Raw genomic sequence first — 19832 nt, forward strand, 5'->3', positions numbered from 1 at the left:
TTATTTATAAGACTTCACAGTTTCCTCATCTCTTACACTCTAAGTATAGTAAGTTCTAATTCTACTAACTCCTATTGATAATGGTGTCTAAGGACTGCCACTGCTTGTCCGCAATTGCATCATACTACTCTAATGCGAAGGTTTCAAGAATGGGGATATTACAAGATCATCCATTGCCATTTGTTATCAAAGCATGTTTCTCTGAGTTTGAACACTTTGTCCATCTCAGTGTGTAAGGACAAACATCCTTTTTTGTAGGGAGTTTGGGAATCGAAAGCCCTCTTGGTTTTCATTGTTGGACTGAAAAATGAAGACCATATTGTCCATTTGAGACAATTCCATCCAAGGATTGCATTTGTGTACAAAAAATAATGTTTCAAGAACATATTGAAAATTTTAGAATTTCCATTTAAGATTTGCAATTGCAGTTACAGTGTGAAGATCTGTTTTGAAGAATATTACTTTGGAGTCGCAGAAGTGCCATCCATAGAAGTTGCCATACCAAATGTAATACTGACCATAGGATAGAAAATTGAGCGATACATTATTTGATGGTCATTGTTATTTGTATGCTGCCATATCATAATATATGAATCTCAACTGTTAGTTGAAGCTGTCATACAATGTTGGAATAAACTATACTCTTTGTAAAAACCTGAACCAATATTTGTGTTGCTGCCTGCTGTAGCTTGCAAGGGAGTTTCAAAGCAGCATTTGTAAGTTGTTAATAACATAGTATTATTAAAAACATTCAGTATTTGTTGAATACTGTTTGTGAGGGTTTGCTGTCTTTCATCCATGATTGTATCTTTTCCGAAACTTGGCTACTACTATAAAATATTTGAATATGAATCATGATTGAATGTTCATAGTCAGTGTGCTGTACATTTTACCTGTTTGTATAAACCAGAAAATACAAAAACAATTGCATATTCTATAAAATCCAGAAAGGGACATTACCTAGGTTTCTAAATTATTATTTTTTTTGAGTGCAACATGGACATAAAATCTGTCAAGACTCAAAACATCTTAGGCCCACCTCGACCTTTTTTCAGGTTTGAAGACCTGATAAAACTGATATATCTCTAAATTCTATAATAGGTCGCATAAGTAGTTTGAAAACAATATCAAGAGAAAATGCAAAGGAAAACAAAATAAAAGAGAGAAAAAACCTGATAAGTCCATAGTTCTTTTGACAAATCTTGGACACCATCTTTAAAGCCTTGAATTGTAACTTTTGTGATCCCCGCAACCTTCCGCTCATAAAGTGGCCCAGAATTCTTCCTCAAAATTGTAAACATCAATTTAGACGAATTGTCATTGATTTCTCATGCAATACTTAGAAACATCAACATGAATTGTCATTATTTGCTCATGCAATACTTAGAGCATAACAAAAAATTACTACATATTATGAAGAATACATACTATCAACTACAAGTTGTTAGGATTACAACTGGAAATGATTTACATCAATTAAAGATAATAAGACTGATCATTTAACAATACCCCTTTTTCAGTATCTATACCAATAAAGGAGAAAGCAAAAAACAGAAAAAGAAGTTATATGAGGAACTTTATTTTAAACTTTTGAAGATTACCGGCAATCCAATGGTCATGCTTAATAGAGCTATATCATTTTTCCCCGGTTGCAAGTAGATTGGCTGCTCAAGCTTAAACCTTTTTCTTGTTACATTTCCATGGGCCCTTCCTAAATTATGCAACATAAAAAAAAACACATTTTCATTTTTGTTAATCTTAAATCACACAGAAAAATAATAAGTGGTAGATATTTTGGTATACAATCTGAGCATATAGAGCTAATGATAATCATGTACTTCCATGGCAAAAAAAAACTTGTTCTTGAGTCCAATTGAAGACAAATTGTTTGTGGTAACGTTGTAAAGAAGGAAAACAAGATAAAAATAATGTAGTACATAAGACAAGAAATTAGAAGGTATTAAATATCAGCAAGGAATATACCATTTTAGAAATTGCAACTAAACTACTTTTCATCAAAGGCAAGGTAAATGGTAGGCCCGGAATAATACAGCTTGTAAGTTGTGATTTCACTACAAAGTGATGTCAAATTCAGTGTAATTAATAAAGATGATTTTGAGATGGTCAGTGGATGTCAACAAATTTACTCATATTCTTTGAAAAGGAAAAAAAACTGTAGTTTTGATGAAGATTATCTCCTTTCCATGATGTCTTTCTTCATGTCCACATGTAGATTATGTTCCAATCAATGGAACGAGACTCACCAAAAATCACCAAGTTTTGTCCAAGTTTCAAACAAAGTCAGCTCTTTCTTAAACTTACAGAGTCTAGGGACTCATTGAGTTTGGGCAAGTCCCAATGCATGGACTATGTCACACATACGGGATTAAGGAGTACAAAATAAAACATAAAAAAGAAGCTTTTAAGTTGATTTTTTTCACTTATATTTTCAACTCCAACCTAAAAGCATCATCATCTCATTTTGAAGTGAAAAAAGAGTTGTATGCAAAAGTTAGAGCATAATAGGCAACCTTTTGGGAAGGCTACTGTTAGTGTTCACATATTTGTTAGAATTATTAGTTACATAGTTTTCTAATAGGTTATTTTGTTAGTGGTCATATGTTGAGTTGTTAAAACAATTCAATCCATTTAGGAATATTGTTTCCTAAATAATAGGACATGAAAATCCTATAAATATGTGTTATGTATTTGAATTAAATGAGGAAACATTGTATTGATTGATCTTGTTAAACTTATCTGCAACTTCTTTATTCATCTCTGCCCATATTCTTAATATGGTATCAGAAGAAAGGATTTCCTGTCTATGATTTTTTGAGTTGGAGATACCTCCAGGTTACGTAATATGATAGGAGTGAAGGACGTTTATTCTATTGCCTTAGTTCTCTCATTTTTCTGGTGGTTTATCCAAATTCACATGAAGTGCATTTGTTTTTGGAAATGCCTTGTCTAAGCTTTTTTGTCTTGGGCAAGACGTTTTAAATCTTGGTACATTACACTATTTCATTTTATTTACAAAATTGAAGGCCCCGCAACATTAATTTGACGGAATTTATAGTCCAAGCATTGATTGTGGGAAAAGCTTCTTTCTATAGTGGGTAATCATTTTGTGACTGGCAGATTTGATTCACAACCCCATCCTTGTTCGGGCATTGGCTGCAATTGTTGTTCAGCCCCCATTTTTGCTTGATTTGCTATGATTTCGTTACACTTCAACGAAAGCTAAACCCCAGAATACAGAGCCAAGTTGAGTTTGAGAATTTTCATTTATCATTGTGCATTAAAATTCTTTGTCTATGATCAGATCAGCACTAGATTTCTATTTGGGAGGTCAAATTTGGTGCTGGAGCAGTGGATGGTTGAGTAGGATATTCTCTATGCTCCTAAATGATACCGAATACATTGCGGCTTCTCCGTATTGGCCAAATGATCTATCATGTGGTGATTTGCTAGTTGGTTTACACTTGGCTCTCAATGACATATATTTGGTCAAGGTTCCTTGGGCTCAAAGTTGCTCGATCAAAAGGGTGAGCTATGCACTGATCTATCATTAACTATGTGTTTGAAGTGTAGAGTGGAAGAAGATTTGCTAGATTATGCGCAGATACTCACTACTGGTGATATCTTGTTTAGTAAAGTCAACTACTTCATAGTCAAGGCTTTTAGCATGTTCATTTTAAAAGTCTCATATTTTTTTGTCATAGTCTAGAAACTTATATAAAATCAATTGTCCTTGTGTCAAAGAGTTATAGTCAAGGTGCACTATCAGTTGAGCCCAACACGTTTGATTTAAAAAAGTAGTCATGGATAAATTATGTAACATCAAGAAATTCAATGGTAGAACTAGAGACTTTCATGCATTGCAGACACAGATGCAACTTCACTTAATAAAAACAGATCGTTGGGATGTTGTTAAACCAAATTCAATCACACCAACTAATGCAAATGAACTTGCAAAGTTGAATATCAAAGATCAAAAAGATTTGGGAACTATTGATCTCGATTTATCAAAAGAAAATTTACACCATGTAGATTTCCAAAATCGGCAAAAGAGATTTGGAAATCATTAAACAAGCTCTTTGGATCTGAAGCAGAAAGTGCAAAGACAACATTAAAGCAAACATTCTATGGATTAAAGATGGAAAAAGGTACACAAATGGCAGATCATATCAGTAAATTCCACTCTCTACAAAATCAGCTAGCTGGGATTAATAAGAAGGTAAAAGATGATGCTAAAGCAATGAATATGAATATTTTGCCTAAAAATATGTCTGGAATGTTGTACACATTAAGCAAGGTATCCATTCATCTTCAAGGAATAATATCTACTATGCTTGATCATAATGAAGACTCGGAATCTCAAGAGGTCTTTTATGTGCAAAACAAAGCAAGAAAGGCAAGTATAAATCCAAGCAGATTACTCCAGAAGGAAAAATCAAATGCTTTTAATGTAATTATATAGGACACAATTTTGAATTGTAAAAAACAGACACAAGATCTACTAGATGATAAATTAGATCATCATGCTTCCTTAGCTAAAGAAACTGATTGGAAACACCATGTCAATAATGAAGAACTATCATGTCCTGGTGATGAAGACTATATGCTATAGATAAATTCAAGAATGGAGGCAGGCAATGGTGGAGAAAGGAGGACAACCATTGTCCTCTTGTCGGTCTCCCTTATCAGTTCTAGTGGCATTTCATTTTCTACTATTTTCAGTACAGTTTTGTGAATAAGTGGAATTTTAGCCCTACTATTCTCATTTAAGGGCTAGAAGGTTTCTTCATTAGTAGGCCCCTATGCACAGTGGCCCTATAAAATTGTAGGGGACCCCCTACCCTACCCTACCCTATATTTGAATGGGGATAGGGGATAGGGAATCACCTATAGAATGGTAGGACACCTGCCCCTTAGAATAGTAGGCATTCAAGTTATGGTTTAGGGTTCTTTTCACTTTTCCCTCATGGTACTTGTATGCTATCGGTCATTGACGAATAATTGGGCTTAGAGGGTGGTCCCCCTGATTCAAACACTCCGCATTTTACTCAACTAGGAAGAATCGAACTCAGCTAGACAGTAGGGTTCATCAGTATGAAAGGCCCCCTTGTGGGGTTAGTGGAAAATAACCAATGTTTCATTCTCATTTGTGACATGTATGTTGATTCGTATATAACTTCCCTAGTGTAAAATATTGTAATGAACAAAAGCACTAGTGTAATGCAATCCATGGATCGTGATAGGTTTTCTGGGAGGATCCAAAAACCACACAAGGTGGACAGTTATTAATTAAAATAAATACTTTAACTCCATCAAAAGAATCCACTAGAATAAATTTTTAAAATCAAGATAGAATATTAATAAAAGAAGCCACCATTGGCATGTTGTGATGTTTAAGTTATGAGCCATTGTTTCTACCGTCAAGGTTCAAACCAACGTTACAGGTCTCAGCGAGTCCTAAGGCGAGGTAGGAAAAAACTTGAACTTGGTTGAGTCCTGACGGAGTCTTGGCCGACTCGCCGAGTCTCGTCAAGATGCCTTGGCCAGTGGGCAGCATATCAAAATGTGCAATAAAACATAATTTTAATGTTTTTTTTTTGGTTTGTAAAGCATGAGTAAGACCTAAAAGGATCATTCTATCACTTGCAAACACAAATAATAGAGAAAGAAGAGTTTAGTGAAGAGTATTAAGGTTTTGGGAGATAGATTAGCAAGTCAATTGGCTCTCATCTATCAGTTGTTGATTGTTTGTGCCACTTTGTAGCTTGCATCTAAGCATTGAGAGGAGTTAAAAGAAGCATTTGGAGGAGGCTTCTTCAAACTTGGGTTACATTTCCATTTCTACAAAAAATTTGAAGAGGTAAGATACATTTTTTTTGTGATATTTTGCAATTTTTTTAACATTCATTAAGTTTTTTTTATTTGCATGTGTTTGGATTCTTTAGATTTGTTCCATTTTATGCTGATGAAAAATTTGAAAAGTAAGCAGCCCTAGTGTTTGCAAATTAGATTTTTTATATTCTAGATGCTTATTTTTTATTTATTTATGATATATTGCAGCATTAGCAACATCATGTCTCAACCTGAGGGTAGTGGAGCTAGGCCTAAAACTAACCTTGATGCTAACCCTACTGTAGTAGCAAGGGATAGGGCTTGGAAACATGCCATTCCTAGCCATAAAAAAGGAGTTGTGACATGTTAGCATTGTATGATAACAAATAATGCGGGAGGAATTAATAGATTGAAATATCAAGGTGTGATACCAAAGCACGCAAGACAGTCCCTCAAGATGTTATGCGTGATATGCAAGCTCTCTTAGAGGAATCTCTAGAGGAGAAAGAATTGAGAAAAAAAAAAGAGATGGCACAATTAGCTAGAACTAGAAGTATAGAGGGCTCTTCAAGTTATCATGGACATGGTCACCCTCTAGTTCCACCTTCTAATACTGCATCTTAGAATGTGAGCATTGGGCCTCAGGTGCATAGGAAAAGATCCTCACTTGATTCCATCTTTGTTCCACACACAACTCCAAGTGCACAACCATCGCTTGGGAGCATGGCTTGGAATAAGGAGAAGCATAAGCAAGCAAAGTTGGCACTTGGAGATTTCTTCTTCTACAACAAACTTCCATTTAATGCAGCAAGGTACTTATTATTTTGATTTTTTACTTGTGTGTCTTCTCTTGCTTTCAAGACTCAAGAATTTGTATGTCTTAGTTCTCTTGCTAGTAACTTAGTAAGTATACTTATTAGTTATTTGTTTATTTAATTTGTTTTAGGTCTCCTTATGGGCAAATTGTCATAGATGATGTTACTGTTTGTGGTCCGAGGTTCAAATCCCCTAATGATGAGGAGCTAAAAGGTCCTATTTTGGCCCATTGAGTTGCTGGTGTAAAAGTTGAAATTGAGGAGCAATGTAAAGTATGGGCCACAAAAAATTGCATCATCATGACCAATAGTTGGACAGATAGAAGAAATAGAACATTGCTGAATTTTCTTGTTTCCTAATCAGGTAATTCTATATTGTACTTAGAAAGTTACAAGTTAGTAAGTTAGTAGTAAATTGATTGATCATTGTGATTGTACTGAATTGATCCTTTTTTTTTTTTCTCAGGTTCTACAGTGTTTTTCAAATCAAGTGATGCCTCGGGGAAGACCAAAAATGTTGAGTATCTTTGTGAGGTAATGGAGGAAGTGCTAAAGGAGATGGGTGAGGAGAACATTGTGCAAATTATGACAAATAATGCAGAAAATCATGTTGTTGCTGGTAAACTTCTTATGGATAGGCACTGCCACTTGTTTTGGACCCCTTGTGCTACCCATTGCATTAACCTCATGTTGGAGGATCTAGATAAAATTCCTTGGATAAAAAATGTGTAGAGCAAGCAAGGAATATTTCTATATTCATACATAATCATGCTTGTTTCATCAACCTTATGAGTCAACAAACAAAGAAAAAAGAGTTGTCTCATCTACTGGTCACTAGATTTGCAACAAATTTTCTCACATTGCAATCTTTTCTTAAGGAAAAGATTGGTTTGAAAGCCATGTTTGTATGTGAGGACTGGACAAGTTCATCATATGCAAAACTCAATGCAGCGGCTGAAGTGGTTGATTGGGTTTTTTGTGAGAGTGGCTTTTGGAAACTAGCCAAGGAGATTGTGGAGATAATTTTCCTTTTGTGCTCATTTCCACTTCATTTCACTATTTTTGTTAAAGTTTTAAACAATTGTTTATGTTCATTTTTAAAAGGAAAACGTAAAGCTTAATGTTTTTTTTATCACAATGATTGTAGCTCGTAGAGCCTCTTTTTGTTATCCTATGGATTGTTGATGGAGAGAAGCCCTCAATGGGTTACATTTATGAGGGTATGGATAGGGAGAATTTTGTATGTGAGGGCTGGACAAGTTCATCATATGCAAAGCTCAATGCAACAGCTGAAGTGGTTGATCAAGTTTTTTAGGAGAGTGACTTTTGGAAACCCACCAAGGAGATTGTGGAGATAATTTTCCTTTTGTACTCATTTCCATTTCATTTCTCACTATTTTTGTTGAAGTTTTAAACACTTGGTTATGTTCATTTTTAAAAGGGAAACTTAAAGCTTAATGTTTTGTTTTTCACAATGATTGCAATTCGTAGAGCCTCTTATTGTTATCTTACGGATTGTTGATGGAGAGAAGCCCTCAAAGGGTTACATTTATGAGGGTATGGATAAGGAGAAAGAGGCCATTCGAGCTTTTTATGCAGGGAATCAGGATAAATATAGTCCCATATGGGATGTCATTGATAGGTGATGGCACAATCTACATCATAGGCCTATATATATAGATGCCCACTTTCTTAATCCAACATACCAATTCAACCCAGACTTTAAGCCTAATGATGAGGTGTTGAGTGACCTCTATGATGTTATAGATGTCAGCTGACTGGATGGTCCCGGCGGTGTTTCTGTAGATGACGAAATGATTTTCGTCGGTGTTTTGTATTTTGTAGCCGACAGGTAAATAGTTTGTAGCGGACATAATCTTTGTGGCCGACGGACTCCTTCGGGAAGGTTCGGCGGATAGTATTTATATCCCGTCTAGGATCATTGTAAATCATCTTCTATCTTCTATCATTCATATTATGAAGCATAATGTATGTCTGGCATATGCAAATATAATTCTGCTATTCTATTCCATTGTCTATATGCGTTGATTTCTTTACCAGTACGGTAAACATTTGGCGCCGTTGCCTTATGAACCTGAAAGGTGAGAAGAATGAAGATTAATGCCAAATCAGCTTAACAAGGGTTGGAATAAGGTCAAGGGAAAAGATGGAATTCGTACTACGCAAGAGAATTTAATTCTGGCACAGCAAGCCGAACGCCGACGAAGATTTCAGAAAATTGCCAACAGAAACCGAAGGGCCGAAGAATTGTTGGAGGAGACTCGGCAGCGGGTGGAATTGGTGGAAGAAGCACGGGAGGAGTTCTTGAATTTGTGTTCGCCAAGAGAGGAAAATTCAGACGGAAGAGCATCAACTCGCATAGCTTGCAGTGCCAAGGGAGTAGGAGCATGGAGTGACCTCTTCGTCCGGGATAGACTTCCGCGAGAAACAACTTCAAAAGATCCTTCTTCTTCACCAAGGTTCACAGCTGTCGACACCTCCGGTGTGGGAGTGCAGACCGCCGGTGTGGGGGTTCAGACTGCCGGTGTGGGAGTTCAGACTGTCACTGTGGGAGTACCAACCGCCAGTGTGGGAATGCCGACTGTCGGTGTGTAAGTGCAAACCTCCGGTGTGGGAGTGCAGACCTCCAATGTTGTGATGGTAGGACCCAAAGAAAAGCTGCCAAAGTTTGAGGGCGATGGTACAGCTGACCCCATCCGACATTGTAAGACATGTGAGACGATCTAGCGGGCAAATGGAATTACAGATGCCAATGAATGGGTCAGGCAATTTCCGTCAACCCTACGGGGTGTGGTGATTGATTGGTTTTCCGATACGGATCCACAAAAGCTAAATAGCTGGGATAACATTAAAAAGGAGTTCTTGGCAAAATTTAAACTCTTGTGAGATGATAATGAAATCGTAGCAGAGATTTTCAATACCAAACAGGGGAAGCATGAAACTGTCTGCATCTACGCCAGGAGATTAAAAGACTTAATAAACAAAATGGAAAGAAAGCCGGCAGACGGATTGTAGAAAAGATGGTTCGTGGATGGCCTACGCTCGAAATTGCGGAGGAAAATGAAAATTGTGCCACCGTCATCATATGTGGATGCGTATAACAGAGCACTGGACCTTGAAAGTGAGCAGAAGACAAAGACGAAGAAAACTAGCTCCTCTGATTCTAATGACGACGAGCCTGCCGAAGATGATAGCAGCGACGACGAAGGCAGCAGGAAGAAGGTTCGTGCCCTACAGAAGGATATGGTTTGCATGATGATGGAGTCTTAAAACATGCAGAAGGAGCCAAAAGGCAGTGAACTATGGTGCACGGAGTGTAAGACCGACAGTCATACTAAAGGATCATGTCCAAAGAACCAATTCTGTGACATTTGTCAGATCATGGGCCATTCGACAAAAGAGTGACCCTTTAACATGAAGACAAGAGGATCTCCGCAAGTGTTTCTTACACAGGAGGCTTCCTCGTCGGGCAGTAGTGGAAATACGAATAACGCAGGTGCCACATTCGGAGGGTACAAGAATAATAACAAAGGGAAAAATAACAACAATACAAATAATAACAATAATAATGGGAGCCGAAGTCGAACTTAGTATGATGCAAACGGATGGCGGATCGTTCAATGCCGAGCATGTAATTTGTGGGGCCATTTTGTGCGGGATTGTACAACGGCAAACACACCAAAATTATTATGTAGATGGTGTGGACCCGGCGATCACGAAGATTCCGAGTGTCCAAAGTCTGGAGTAAACTTGATCACTGTCGGCACTGATGTAAAGGAGGTTCTGGCAATTACACGGAGGCAAGCGGAGGAAAAGAGAAAATTGGGGGAAGCGCAAGCGGAAATTTCAAAGGCATTGTCGGCGGGGACATCTCAGTTGAAGGACATCACCGACACCTTGGCAAGGAACTTCGCAGAACAAAACATTGTATGACAGATCTTACAAACAGAGATACCAGTCAAGATAAGTGACCTCCATCTCACAATGCCCCAGTTACGGATGGCCATTTTGAATCATACACCATTTTCAAAAGCAACAGAGGACACAGGAAGGGACAGTAGGGAAGTGATGACAACAAACCCAATGTTGCTGGCACTCACCTCCGAACGGCATCCGGCGGTCGTCAAGATGGGGATTTTGGAAAATGTTCTGACAGAGACAATTGTCGACGGAGGTTCCAGCGTGAATGTGTTACCAGAGGATACTTGGAAGAAGTTGGGAAAGCCGACACTGTGGCCACCTACATTCCAGTTGCTGACGGTAGACCAGCATGGAATCAAACCGTTGGAAATCTTGAAAGCGCAACCGGTAACCATTGGTACGCAACCATTTTTATTGGATTTTGTAGTCATTCCATTGAAAAGAAAAGGATATGATGCTATTCTCGGACGGACTTGGTTGGTGCAAGAAAAAGTAAAACATGATTGGAAACGAAATACCCTATCAATGGAGGGCGGAGGCAAAAGATTCACAATTGACCTGCACACACAAATGGTCAGTGAGGAGGCACCATCATCAGATTCAGAAAGTGACGACGAAAGTGATGATGAAGGAAAGAAGAGAATGGAACCAGACAAAGGAGTATTGAGACTTGACAGAGGATCGAACGATGACGACTTGGACTCGGTGAATGGCCTTTACCACTGGCAGATAGAAGACTACGAATTGTTTCCGAGTTGTAATATGCTAAGGGTCGACAAAGGTGAGAAAAAAGAAAAAAATGAGTGTCTGAAGGAATACAGAGCAGCAGAAGAAGGAAAGGCGGTTACGCTTGAAGCTGAGGGGAAGAACATACAGTCCAAACTCAGAAAAAAGAAAGATCCCACCATTCGGTACACGATGAACGGACCGCACAAGAGGAAAAGAACGCATCACACCATAAAATTGGTTTAAGGGTGCCGACAGCAAGGAAATAAGTTAGATGCGCGACAACCGTAGGCACAGTGGGCAATGGAGGTAACACAGAACAGACATAAGGCGTGGCATGACAAACTCAGTAAGTTTCAACCGGAGCAGTTGGTACTCAAGTATGACGGTCGGGATGAAATCAAACAAGAAAGGTTTAAGGCAAGATGGGTTGGACCATATCAGACCCGGGAGGTCGGTGACAATCGAGTGATAAAATTGGAGACATTGGACAAGCAAGAGGTGTCTCCAATAGTCAATGGATTTAAATTGCAAATATATGGTGCCAGGAAGACTTCGTCGCTGTCACAGAATGGCTAGCTGACTCCGTCGTCGTTGCAGAATGGCAACGCCTGAGGCAAAATTGAGGTGCTATCTTTCTATTTTATTTTATTTTTGTCACTAAAAAAAAGAAAAAGAAGAAGAAAAAGTCCCGTGGGCAGCCGTCCACGGACTATTCTGCGGTATTTTTTTAATTCTTCCGCGTGCTAAAACAAAATTCTCTGTGGAGTTTTTTTTTTTTTGATTGTTCACCCGCGGATTCTTTCTTAAGCACTCTGATTTCTCAGGAGGTGCACGTAGGGTCCTTTCCCGCTGTATTCCGCCCGCAAAGTTTTTATGCAATATTTTGCGCGTGTAAGGCAGTCGTCCGCAGTGTTCTGGGCAATGGTTTTCCATGCGTAACGTTTTTTTTTTTGCCGCGGACTGGGTTTCCTCCAGGTGATTGTCTTCCACGGACTTCGATTCTTCTTCCCCCGGAGCCAAGCCTCTCGGTCTGCTGCTCTTTTCCTGTTACAGGCCTTGCTGCAACCCCACGGGTTTCTCATTTCCACGGGCTTCTTTTTCAATAATTTTTGCCGCCTGTAAAACAGTCTCCCGCCAATGTTAAGCAATCTCCCGCGGTGTTATGGTTTATGATTTTTTGTGGCGCCGGATGGCAGTTTGCAGTGTGGGGTTGAGATAAGCAACTGTATTTTCTGGGAAGGAGTTTTTTTTTTGGAGGTTGAAGGATTGGCGTTTATTATTCCAACAGATTTTTTAGCTCAGGTGATGGTTTGATCTAGATACGTAATGCACACTAGAAGGGAGCATGTGCATGTTGTCACTCTAGCAAGCGGCAGCTTTATCTTTGGGTGAGGGTTTGAGTCAGCAGTGGGAAAGGTGTGTGGCAGACTAGAAAATTTTAGTTGGAGGATTGGAATACAGGAGGGGGAAAGAGGTGTGTGTAAGCCTGGAAGCCATGGAAGCAAGCAGAAGTGAGGAGCTATTAATTTAATAAAAGAAAAAAAAAAGAAGAAAAACAACGACAAATTCAAGTTATTCAAAATGAGTAGTAGATAATGCCGAACAGAAGGGGAAGCAGCAATGGTTACCAGAAAGAGTCTGGAATCAGTAGAAAATGGCAAAAATAGTGTGTTCCATGCAATTTTGTGTGGGTTCCGGAGTGCTAATTTGGTCTTGGCCCCAGGACCCCGCAGGGGCGCTGCCCCTCGACCCTGCCGGGGGCGTTGCCCCTGGACCCCCAGTCGTTGCGGATATCAGTCGTGGGAGTCTAACCAGTTGAGAAGAGTTGAAGTTGCTGCAGGGATGGACTATCTGTGTACCAGAGGCACTAGGAGTAGGTGTTGGCCGGGAGGCTGTCTTGGTGGATGCGTAGAGAGCTCGAGAGGAGCTAATCATCCAGTTGGAGGCAGTGCAGTGACACTTGGCTTAGGGTACCGAGGAATTGAAAAAAAAGAAAGTAGCACAGGTGGCTATCAAGGTCAGCTTGAGGAGATAGTATTGTGTTAGCAGAGGCTACAGATGTAACTGGATGAATGTGGAAGTGATGTGACAAAAGCAGATTTTTGTTGTAGTCACTCTGTTAATGTATTTTGTTTGTTAATTTGTTTCAGATATTTTGTAATTGTCGTCCGGAGACGACTTTTCTTTTTGGGGGGGATGGTGTTAGCCGATTGGATGGTCCCGGCGGTGTTTTTGTAGCTGACGGAATGATTGTCGTCGATGTTTTGTATTTTGTAGCTGACGGATAAATAGTTTGTAGCGGACATAATCTTTGTGGCCGACAGACTCCTTCGGGAAGGTTCGGCGGATAGTATTTATATCCCGTCTGGGATCATTGTAAATCATCTTCTATCTTCTATCATTCATATTATGAAGCATAATGTATGTCTGGCATATGTGAATATAATTTTGCTATTCTGTTCCATTGTCTGTATGCGTTGATTTCTTTACCAGTACGGTAAACAATAGAGAGGATGTCACCTGATGAAACTGTTGGAACAATTATAGACTGTGAGATAGACATGTATAAGAAAGCACTAGGAGAGCTATTCGCATGAGACCTATTGAGATGACCCTCACTATAAGGGCCTCTAAAAGATCAATACTGAACTGTGGAAATTCCTCAAAAACTTGGCATGCACAAGTTAAATGAATAAGAATGTAATGTTTCAAAAATTCACCAAATGAGATGGCTGTAACGAATGCAATGGATAATGGTAGTACCAACAGTATTCAGGAAAATTTAATTTAAGGATAGACCTGTTACAAAATCTAATGGTAATAACAAGTTCTTCCCATATTCAATAACAATCCAATTGAAATGAATAACAGAGTCTGTACATAGACAACTAAGCAACATCAAGAACCTGGTATTGCCGCCTCCATTGTTTGTTGTATGCATGAGATTATCTGAATGGTGACCGATTTAGGTCTTTTCCTTAATCTGGCCTCTACAATCTGGAAATATAGCTAATGCCATAGAATTAATCATAAACTGCCATCTGGCCTGAGCAAGGTTGCACCATGTATTGAAACAAAACTGGCCTGGATTGAGTTACTACCAACTCTGCAGTTAGTGCCAATAAGTCTGGATTAAATTTTCCCGCCTACTAATACTTGCTAGACTTGTGCGATTTATAATATAATTCCCACCTCTTTCAAATAGTGTCCAATCTGAGTCCGCCTGGTGTAAATATGTATAATGCGCTAGGTCGCATGCAATATGGATCAGCTACAGAGGTATTAGATTATGCTTCCAGTCCTCTTGCAATGATAATTTCGGATTTTTTTGCAATCCATGAACAGTCCATACGAAATTCTCTGTGGTGGAAAATAAATAATTTGAGCCGCTTCCCAACCTCTTATTACTCTTAATACTTTCGACCTGACTACAATAATGATGCAATTCGAGCTGTATATTGCTCCCAACCCTAGTTCAAAAATTCACATTTAACTCCTAGGCATTGAGGCTTGCAATTTTTTTAATGATCCTTTAGACTCCACACAAGTGGTGAAGGTGGTTCACAAAATGGTCGCTGGTGTTGGAGGTTAGCTCCAAAATTATTGTTTAAGGAAAACGTTGCTCCAGTAGAGATTATTGAATGGAAAATTGCCCTGATTTGTAGAATTTCGAATCTTCATTGATCTGATATAAACCTTGTTCGAAGGTGCCTCCCTGGATGTAGTGAAATGTTTGGAATAAAATCTCCTTACTTTCCTTGCCAACTTCAAACCCTCAAAAATCAATTCTCAAATTCATCCACCATGAAATGGCTGAATACCATCTCCAATGAGCAACCCTTTGGAAGATATCTCACTTCCTCAGTTATGCAGATCCAAGGGAGTTTTCATTCCCAAAGACCTAATGGAAATTTGCAGACCAAAGGCCACAAATTGCTCCAATATAATTAGAAGTAGAATCCACAAAATCGCCTGTCCAAATGGGTGCCTCCCGCCCTCTATTTATTCACTTTTTTAAGAAGTCACTAGGAGTTTCTAGAAACATCTTTTATAAAATCTTATTATAATGGACTTTATAATTAAATAACTTTATAAAATTAAAAGTGCAATCTCAATTCAAAATTAGAACATGTAGGCCCCACTTACTGGATATAGGCTCAATTATAACTCTTCGAGAGCAATATGCAATCATTTGGCAACAGGATGACTCTCTCTCCAAAATCATTTGCCTATGAGAGTCAATGATAGGCAAATCTACTATAGGAGTCATGTCACTAGAAAGGGGACATGACAGTCCGCCCTTCTTGAAATTGCTTGTCCTCAAGCAAACTCAAAGCTGGATGTTGCAAAATTGTTTCATTTTCCCAAGTGGCATCTTCAACTGGTAGATCTCTCCATTTAACCAAATATTCTCTAATCACCCTTCTGCGGAGCTGCTTTTCCCTACTATCCAAAATGAATTCCGTCAGTAAGATCAATTTCCCTTCATCATCCAAGGGAGGTAATACCGCAGAAGGTACCACATTCTGTCCCAACACCTTTTTGAGGCACGACACATGGAACACATTGTACACTCTGCTATCTGCTGGAAGCTCAAGCTCATAAGACAATTCTCCTATTCGCTTGGTGATCTTGAAAGGCCCATAATACCTAGGCTTAAGCTTCTTTGACCCACTCTTTTTAAGAGTAGATTGTCAAAATGGCTAAAGCATGAGGTAAACCATGTCACCAACCTCAAAGCTCCTCTCTGTCCTCTTTTGATTTGCATATTGCTTATACTAATTCTGTGCCCTGGCTATATTATCCCGGAGAACATCAATAATGTCCTTACTCTCTTGAATCAAATCCCTGGCACGTGGAACCCTAACATCACTCATCAGCAAATCAACAAAGCTCGGTGCATCATACCCATATAAAGCTCGGAACGGTGTCATCTAAATAGACATGTGAAAGGTGGTATTATAACAATATTCACACAAATAAATCCATCTCACCCATGCCTTCTGCTGATCAGCCATGTAATTCCTCAAGTAGCCTTCCACCCACTTGTTCACTATTTCCGTTTGTCCATCAGTCTGCGGGTGATAACTAGTACTGGGTGTGAGCTCAGTGCCACATAATCAGAACACCTCTTGCCAAAAATGACTCAAGAATCTACTATCTCTATCGCTCACAACACTTCGGGGTATCCCATGTAACCTGAAAATCTCTTTGAAGAAGACCTCAGCTACCTGTACTACTGTGTAAGTAGTGGTGATGGGAAAGAAGTGAGCATACTTCGTCAGTCTATCCACCACCACATAAATGCAATCACGTCCCTGGGCCTTGGGCAAGCCTGTAATGAAATCCATGGATATGCATTCCCACTTATGATCCAGAATGGGAAGTGGCTATAGGAGTCCTGCTGGGAAGGTCTGCTCTTGTTTATTCTGCTGACAAACAGGACACTCACAAACATACTGCAATACATCTGTCTTGAGTCCTTTCCATGTGAACTGTTCTCGCACCTGTCTATATGTTTTAAAGTACCTGGGATGACCAGCTATAGGTGAATCATGAAGAGCCCTCATAATAGACCTCTTCACCTTTGATCCTGGGACTAGAAATATCCTGTTCTTGTAAATAATCAATTCATCTGCAAGTGTATACTTGGTATCAAAAATTGTCCCATCAACTATCCCAGATGCCCAAGAGTCTCTAGCATACTCTACAACAATCAAATGCTTCCAATCCTTAGAGATCTCAACCATCGCACTAAGATGTGGCCTGTGTGACAAGGCGTCAGCTACTACATTCTGAGTCCCCCTCACATATGATATATCAAAGTCGTAAGCCTGCAACTTACTCACCCATTTCTGTTGTCTATCATTGAGATCTCTTTGACCAAGGAAATGTCTCAAACTATTGTGGTCGGTTTTAATACAAAACTTACCACCTACTAGATACTACCTGAATTTAGCCAATGCGTGCATGATAGCTAACATCTCCTTATCGTAAATGCTGAATGATCTCTCTGGCCCACGGAGTTTCCTGCTCTCATATGCAATAGGGTGTTTGCCCTGCATCAAAACAGCCCCAATACCATCTCCTGATGCGTCACACTGAAGCTCAAATGGCTTCGAGAAATCAGGCAATGCTAATACCGGACATGAAGTCATGATCTCCTTAAATCTGTCAAAACAAGCCTGTGCCTTCGATGTCCAAACAAAGGCTCCCTTCTTTAGCAAATCTGTCATAGGAGCCGCATGTTGTGAATATCCACAAACAAATCTGTGATAGAAGCCACACAAACCTAGGAATCCTCTCAATTGGGTCAGGTTCTCAAGAATAGGCCACTCCACTATAGCACGGATCTTATTAGGATCCATCCATACTCCTTCTCTACTGATAATATGACCCAAGTATAATAATTCGGTCATTACCCAAATCACATTTGGACTCTTTGGCATACAAGGACTCTACCTGCAAGGTATTCAATATTGTCTCTAAGTGCTCCATATGCTCATGCCATGTCTGACTGTATACCAAGATATCATCAAAAAAAACCAACACAAACTTCCTCAACTAATGATGGAAGACCTTATTCATGGTGGACTAAAAAGTAGCTGGTGCATTAGTCAACCCGAACGGCATGACCACGAACTCAAAGTGCCCACAATGACATTTGAATGCAGTCTTCTCTATGTCCTGTTCTCTGACTCTAATCTGGTGGTAACCGGATCTCAAATCAATCTTACTAAAGTAACATGCCCCATGTAGCTCATCTATCAACTCATCAATCCACGGAATGGGATATCTATTCTTAATAGTCTTCTTATTTAGCACCCTGTAATCTATGCACATCCGCAATGAACCATCCTTCTTCTTTACCAGGACTACCGAAGAAGCAAAAGGAGACTTGCTAGGTCTAATGTGCCCCATTGCAAGAAGCTCCTTGATGGTTTTCTCTATTTCATCCTTGAGCCGTTTAGGATGTCTGTAGGGAGTAATCATCACTGGCTTAGCACCCTCTTCTAACTCAATGATGTGCTCAATCCCTCTATCAGGTGGTGTACCAGGTGGAATATCACTAAATACCTTGTCATACTTCTTTCTCAATATCTGAATGTCTGGGTGATATTTTGTCTTTTGTTGTCCCTCCTGTGTGGGCATGAGAGTACACAAGGCTGCCCATCCAATATCATTATGTCTCACCAATCTCTCCAAGCGTCTAAAAGAAATGGTTCGGATGTCACTATTCCTAATAGCTCTCAACACATGTTGTTTCCCATCTACCTCAAACTTGATCTCCATGTCCTTAAGTCTGAAAGTGACCTCACCCAATAAACGCAACCATGTCATACCCAAAATGATATCCAAGTCACCCATATTGACCACATGGTAATCTGCTTTGAACTCATAATTATTTAGACGTAGAGGCATGTCTCTAACCATCCTGTTACACTTAAAAGTGTAACCATCAGCAACCTGTACTCAAAGACCCTCAAACTCCTCTGTCTTAATACAACGGCGCTCAACCAATTGTGCATCAATGAACTTGTGCGTAGCACCTATATCGACCAATGTGATCACCTTCTGTCCTGCTAGGACACCACGTAACCTAAAGGATCCCTCCTGCTGAATACTAGACAAACGTCCCTACTGTAAATGTAACTCAGGTTCCTCTTTCTGCTCTGGAACCTCCGTCTCTCCCTCAAGCTCTGTATCACTGTGATCATCCTCATGTGTTGTACTGTCTGAATCTGATCCTTCGTAATATGCCCACATAACTTTGTTGGCCTTTCCCTTAGGTCTCAAAGGACAATCATGGTCCCTATCATATGGGCCTTTGCAATAGAAGCATAGCTTCTTCCTGCACAGGTCGTTCAGTGCCTCTGCATCCAAAGGTGTCGTGGATTTACCCTTAGTATCAGCGTTTTTCTCTTTATTCTTATCAAACTTCTTATAATCTTTGAAAGAAGTAGTACTCCTAGAAGTGAACCTGCTAGAAGGTGTTGTAAGCTCCATACTCTGTGCTTTCCTCATAGCCTCCTGTAGTGTCGATGGATCAAATGCCTTAATCCAACGCTTGAGGGGTTCAGACAAACCCTCTGTGAACAAGATAACCAACCGCCTCTCAGACACATCCTGTACCATAACTGACAACCTCTAAAATTCACTAATAAAAACCTCCAAACTGCCTGTCTGTCTCAATTGTGCTAGGTCACGAAAATAGATCTCTGGATCCTTCCTATCAAAATGCTCAACCAATCTATCCACAAGTCCTGGTAAGATGTCACCTGGTTGTGCTGCAAAGTAACCATCCCGTGTGACCACCAGTCATGAGCTGCACCCTCCAAATGCAACGTGGTGTATCTGATGGCATCTATTTCTGACATGGGCCTCAATGCTAAGAAAGTATCCAACTTATGAATCCATGCCTGTGCTGTCATCTGACCACTACCATCGAAAGATGGTAAAGTGAGTTTGCCAGCTGCTCGCTGCAACTCACTATCA

At 39.6% G+C, this 19832-nt stretch overlaps 1 protein-coding gene across 1 annotated transcript in view; it reads right to left on the reverse strand.

The window, feature by feature from the left end:
- The window catches only part of LOC149554933 (beta-galactosidase 9-like), a 100385-nt gene that overhangs the window by 58083 nt on the left and 22470 nt on the right, over positions 1-19832 (reverse strand). Inside the window, exons 14-15 of the mRNA XM_089828943.1 lie at positions 1602-1711; positions 1173-1280 (exon numbers count right to left, since the gene is read on the reverse strand). Coding sequence (XP_089685069.1) covers positions 1173-1280; positions 1602-1711 — 218 coding nt within the window. The remainder of the gene's footprint in view (positions 1-1172; positions 1281-1601; positions 1712-19832) is intronic.

The sequence above is a fragment of the Cupressus sempervirens genome, chromosome 5 (assembly GCF_028749045.1).
Source record: "Cupressus sempervirens isolate cs-2001-9-10 chromosome 5, ASM2874904v1, whole genome shotgun sequence".
Classification (NCBI taxonomy): domain Eukaryota; kingdom Viridiplantae; phylum Streptophyta; class Pinopsida; order Cupressales; family Cupressaceae; genus Cupressus; species Cupressus sempervirens.